General features: G+C 43.4%; 1 protein-coding gene across 2 annotated transcripts; it reads left to right on the top strand.

The window, feature by feature from the left end:
* The first annotated feature begins 182 nt into the window (after positions 1-182).
* LOC310876252 (uncharacterized protein) lies at positions 183-5,166 on the top strand. Of its 2 annotated transcripts, none has more exons than XM_083789736.1 (7): positions 183-444; positions 937-1,281; positions 1,817-1,914; positions 2,638-2,915; positions 3,328-3,411; positions 3,664-3,771; positions 3,978-5,166. In XM_083789736.1, the coding sequence occupies exons 4-7, from the start codon at positions 2,845-2,847 to the stop codon at positions 4,375-4,377; spliced, it is 663 nt and encodes a 220-aa protein (XP_083645862.1). In that variant the 5' UTR covers positions 183-444; positions 937-1,281; positions 1,817-1,914; positions 2,638-2,844; the 3' UTR covers positions 4,378-5,166. The 2 variants fall into 2 exon arrangements, with proteins under 2 accessions (XP_083645862.1, XP_083645863.1); XM_083789737.1 differs by having other exon boundaries at positions 1,817-1,936.
* The last annotated feature ends 994 nt before the right edge of the window (positions 5,167-6,160 follow it).

The following is a 6,160-nucleotide window of genomic DNA, read 5'->3' as shown; positions in this document are numbered from 1 at the left end:
TTGTGTTGTATATTTTCCTTTAAAATTTGTTTTAATGTGAAAATGAGTGAATCCTTTCAGTTTACTTTTATTCTGAAGAGATCGGCCACTGGAAGTCTTATTGCTGCTCCCTTCTTATTGGCCGCTGACAGAACATAACAAGGCTACATTCATGATTGCATCCGGCGTCGCAGCTACAATCAAATCAGCTCTTTGAATCAAAGATCAAACTAGTAAAGAGATCCGATTCCATTGTTGTATAAATGATGTGTGACATCCAGACATTGAGGCAGTTCGTCAGTGAGCGGATGTCTGCCGTGGCTGAGGACATTTTAAATGAGTTCGTTAAAACAGTACTACAGTACCAGAGACAGATAGCGCAGCAGAGGAAACAGCTGGAGCTGCTGTTGTTGAATCCTCCTGACGTCAAACCTCAGCCATCAGGTTTGTGTCACTGTCACATCTGTACAGCGTCTAAAGCCCAAACCACACACCAGTTGCAATTATATTGCAATTATATTGCATTATATATTCAATTCATAGAGACATATACAGTAAGATATCATCAACACTACATTAGCAACAGTGGCGTAAATATCGACGGTGCAACCGCTGCGCTTGTAACCCACTAAACCCAGGTAAAGTAATCTGTCACTCTGCAAGTTTAACTAAAGTTATTTCCATCTGTCCAAAGTCATTTCTGATAGCATGGAGGCTGCAGCACTGCACTCCTACAGACATAACTATTTTTTAAATCATCCTATCCTTGTTGATTTAGGTCAATGATATAACATCATGCAACGGCTAGGTACTTGAGTCATTAACTTTAGTCTGCCAGTCAACTGTCTTTCGTGTTTTGGTACAATGATGCCCACCGCACCGCTGACATCAGTCTTTTCCTCCTCCTAGACTTCCATCGTCTCCCTGAGGAGAAGGAGGAGGGGGAGGAGGAGGAAGAGGAGGAGGACGAGGACGAGGAAGAGGAGGAGGCTCCACGTCCTTCAGAGCGCTGGGAGGACGAGAGGAGGAGCTCCAGTCTGTACCAGGAGAAGGAGGAGGACCCAGAATGTCATTGGAGACAAACAATTGCAACTTCAGGACATATACAACCACTCCATAACCAAAAAGGCAATTCAGATTTACAATGACTAAATGACTTAAACAACGACTTACATTTCCATTTAAAAGTATTCTTTACATTTATCTTTATCTCCTCCACAGAAGGAGGACAGGAGGAGGAGACAGAGCCTCTAGCCAGCTCCTCCACAGAAGGACGCATCACGAAAACCAGCGGTGGAAAAAGTACTCAAATTCTTTACTTATGTAAAAGATCAATACTTTACTGCAATGTAGAACTATACTTTGTTACAAGTAAAAGTACGGAATTTAAAATGTACTTGAGTAAAAGTAGTTTATAGATCGTATATAGTGTTGAAGTGGTTATTGCATGTTTTGTAATAATATTCAATCTACAAAGTAACTTGTAACTAAAAGTAAAATTATTGGAAATCGGAAAAACTTTGCACTTTGCAAATACCTCAAAATGTCACCCCATTCTGGGCGGGAACCCCTTTTGGTGTTTTAACTAAGCATTATGTTATACTTTAGCTATTGAAAAATATCAGATCTACAAGCTCATAGCGCGCCACCGAGTGGCGCACTACGAGCTTGTAGGTCTGCTATTTTTGAAAAATCGTAAAAATGCGGCACAAATCTTTGAATATATATTCTTTCAGAATACTTTTTCTTTTTTTTCATTTCGACGTCAGGTCTGAATGGGTTAAGTACAGTACTTGAGTAAATGTACTTTGTTACTTTCCACCACTGATAAAAACAGAGTGTGAGGAGGAGATTGTGTTTGGTGCAGCGTCTCAACCGGCCGGCCATTTTGAATCCACGTTGGACGAGCAACTCTTCTCGTCAGAATGCTCAGAGGTAGGCCTGCCTGTCGTAATCGGTACGTGAAATGATTTGAGATGATCGCATTTAGCCTTTTCACTAAGTCCCTCCCCAACCCGTCCAATAGGCACGTTAGCAACGGTTACTAAGAGAGGAGGTGTGGGCAAGTTCCTTCTCCCCCATTGAGATACATGTTAAATGACGGGGATTTCTCCATATAAATAATCGATCATTTCAGTTGCAAGGCCTGCAGTAGGCTATGCACTGCACAAATGTGCATGACGTTATTTCAATAAACTAGAAATACGAGGAAATGAGGGAGAAACAGTATCCAACTCAATCAACTTTAACGACCGTCCGATGGGTGTTTTCATGTAATTATTGCCATCACCTGGGTGGGTGAGTCGTGTAATTTTCCCGACGTTAAGCTGTGTATGTGCCATGCAAAATAACATATGACAGGAATTACAGCTATAAGGTGACGAAAGCTTGCCCAGCATAGCAACGGTTGCTATAACTATTTGGATTGACAACCGCTTTTGGGGTGGGGTTTAGCGAAGGGATAATTATTTCGCATAATCGTCGTAATCGTTTTCCATGTCGGAATAATGTCCACACGTTTTTGAACGTTAACCCCCCAAAAATAGCTGAAATAGCAGATCAAGATCATATTTGTTCCAATGCCTATAAACACACAATTAAATTGTTAATTATTTGTGTGACAATGAATCGTCTACTTGAATTTCGTCATGGTGACAGCCCTGCTCCGAGGCAGAGTCCGAAGAGGACGCAGATGAGGAAGCGGCTCAGTCACGGCATCGGAAAGCCGCGGAAACCAAGAGCGCCACGACGAGGCCGGGAGCACCTCGCCCTCCGCCTGTCCTCAGCGACGATGACAGCCAGACGACGGCAGGATCTCCCGTCGCCACAGTCGGACCGAAATCGACAGACGACAACGTCGACGCGATGGAATCGAGGTGTTGTAAAGTGTGCAGACAGACGTTCCCTGACGCCACGTCCTTACGGAGACACGTCAGGTACAGTGGTGGTTAAAGTAGCTAAGTACGTTTACTTACGTACTGTAACTTAAGTACAAGTTTGAGGTATTTGTGTACTTTACTTGAGCAATTCCAACTTACAATACTTTTAACTTTACTCTTAACTACCGGTACTTCTCTGATCCAAATGTTGTACTTTTTACTCCACTACATTTATTTGAAAACTTTAGTTACTTACTAGTTACTTTGATTACTATTAAACAACATACATTATGCACTTCAGCCCTATATACATTTTAGGCAATTTTCTAAATATTTGAAAACTTCAAATGGGACATTGCATAGTGAGTACTTTCTACTTTTGGTACTTTAAGTACATTTTGATGCCAATACTTTTGTACTTTTACTCAAGTAAATTGTGAGTACTTTTTCCACCACCACTGCACGTCAGGTTGCACTACAACGACTGCGGCCTGTGCGGGAAACACCTGGAGCCTGGCACGGAGAACCTGAAAGTCCACCTTCAGGTCCACAGGTAATTTATGTAGATATAATTATTTTGTTTCGTTTTTTCTCTTTTCCAAGAAAATGGGGAATCGGAGAAAGCTGGATGATGAAATTGTTAGAAGGAAATTGACTTCGTCAAATATATTTATTTTATTTATATTATATATCATTGTCCTCTAATGTTATTATGTTCTGTGTGGACCCCAGGAAGGTTAGCTGTGCATAGCAACAGACGATTTCGGGATAGGGGATCCTAATAAAACTCTAAACTCTAACACAGGACGTGCACCGCTTGTGGGAAGGCCTTCCCCACCAACCACTCCCTGGACAAGCACTTGAGGACCCACACGGGAGAGAAACCCTACACCTGTACCATCTGTCAGCAGAGGTATTTATTAAAATAAAATAAAAGTTTATTTGTTTTTCAGAAATCCCCGTCATTTAACATACGTGTATCTCAATGGGGGAGAAGGAACTTGCCCACGTCTGTCTATTTTGTCTGTCTGTCCGTCTTTTTGTTTTGTTTTGTTTGCTTGTTGTATATTCTAGCCTTGATAGTTGTATTATTAATGACCGATAAACTTGAACTTGAAGGTTCACCGAGAGCGGAACGCTGAAGATCCACATGCGCGGACACACGGGCGAGAGGCCGTTCGACTGCAAGTTCTGCGGCAAAGCCTTCAGCCGCCAGGCAAACCTCAACTCGCACGTCCGCTCGCACACCGGGGAGAAGCCCTTCGTGTGCGCGCTGTGCGACAAGCGCTTCTGCCGGAGCCAGTACCTGAAGATCCACCTGAGGAGGCACGCGGGGGAGAAACCCTTCGGCTGCGCCGTCTGCACCAAGCGCTTCGCCAACAGCGAGACTCTGAAGGGACACATGAGGAGTCACACGGGGGAGAAGCCCTTTGTGTGTTCGCTCTGTGGGAAGGGCTTCGGCCTGAGGGAGGGCCTGAAGGTGCACATGACAAGGGTTCATGCGGGAGAGAAGCCCTAGCTCAGGAACGAGACGTAGTCAAGTTGTGCACAGTTACCAAAATGTATTCGTATTGTGGGGCAATTCACAAAACAAATGTTTCGACATGTAATGTCCCTGTAAATAGAAGAGTTCATTTGACTGAGACATGAGGAGAAGCTCTCGTCATCCTGCTAAATACCTAACCGACACTGACTTCGCTGATGACATTGCTCTTATCAGTCAATCATTGGAATACGCTCAGGCTCTCCTTCAGTCTCTTGAGCAGGCCTCCAACTGTGTTGGTCTTTATCTCAACGAGACGAAAACTGAATACTGAAATGACTTGCATAAGATCTGGTCATCCCAGCTTAGTAAGATGTTAAAAGTAAAAATATTTAGGACGACCGTTGAGACAATTCTACTCTATGGCTCCGAGACATGGACACTTTCAAAGAAACAAGAGAATCGGTTGGATGGCACTTACACCCGCCTTCTAATGAGAGCGCAAAATCTGTCTTGGAAGAGCCACTCATCGACTAATCTAATATACGGCTACCTTCCCCGTGTTTCTTCACTGTTACGATCTAGAAGAGCGCAGTTTGCCGGCCACTGCTACAGAGCTGACAATGAGGTTATATCTTCCCTTCTTCTCTGGAGTCCTGCCTCAGGGCGGACCAGAGGTAGAAAGCTGTCGTTCCCTGATGTCATCGCTAGGGACACATGCTTCAGTAGGCAGGAACTGGGGGTGGCAATGAAGGACCGGTGCTTCAGTAGGCAGGAACTGGGGGTGGCAATGAAAGACCGGGAAGTCTGGCGTAGCATTGTGGAATCCATCCGCAGTCGAAAAATGATGATGATGATGAGACATGAAACAGTCCCTATTGATTCAAAGTACCGAGATGGTGCCTCTGTGAGACAGCAATAAATATGTCTGATATGTCTGATTCTCATAATACTAAGAATGTGTTTATTCTTAATACTGTAGTACTTTGATACAAAGTACTACAGTAATATGTTTATTATGATAATACTTGAGTACTTTGATACAAAGTACTTCAGCATGTATTTATTCTGTCGTAATAATGTAGTACTTCCAAAGCACTACAATGTGCTTATTCTCATAATAAAATTAATGTGTTTATTCTGATAATACTGTAGTACTTTGATACAAAGTATTCTGATATACGTTAGTACTTTCATACAAAATAATACAGTATGTATTTATAGAGTGTCGCAGTCCCGCCCCCTTTAATTAGTTAAATGACATTGTGTGTTTGTTTACAACTTTATTCAAGCAGCACAGCCAGGTGCTCTGAGCCTATGGCAGCGGTCCGTTATCAAGAAATAACACACCGCTTAATTCAGCGATTAACTAATCAGAATCAAGCATTCAACCAGTGTAATACATTTTTGTAATTTTCATAATGTTGTTGATGTCTGAAGTGGGCGGGTCTTTCAGTACCTTCATGATGCTCCTCAGTGACATCATAGAAGGTAGGTTTGTTATTTTATATATATATTTTTTTGAGGGCGCTAGCCCCTCCAACGCCTGACTTTTGAAATTACGTCATGGCAGCCAAGTCTTGAGACGATATAGTTGGGAATGGCCCTGGCCTTGGACCAGGTGGTACACAGTCCTGGAGACCACCAGTCGGGGTGGGGCTGACTATGGGTACATTGGGTATGGTTAAACAGTCAACCCCTCCCATTGTGGGCAGGGACCCTTTTTCCAACTTTTTCCTCCAGAGCTCCTCCAGGGCACTGTACCCTCTCCCCCGAGCCCATCCGAGGGGCCTCCTCGCCTGGGCACTTGCTGGGGCGA

This window comes from Protomyctophum parallelum (genome assembly GCF_964188405.1).
Source record: "Protomyctophum parallelum genome assembly, chromosome: 19".
NCBI lineage: Eukaryota > Metazoa > Chordata > Actinopteri > Myctophiformes > Myctophidae > Protomyctophum > Protomyctophum parallelum.
This window is presented reverse-complemented; position numbering and strand designations above follow the sequence as displayed.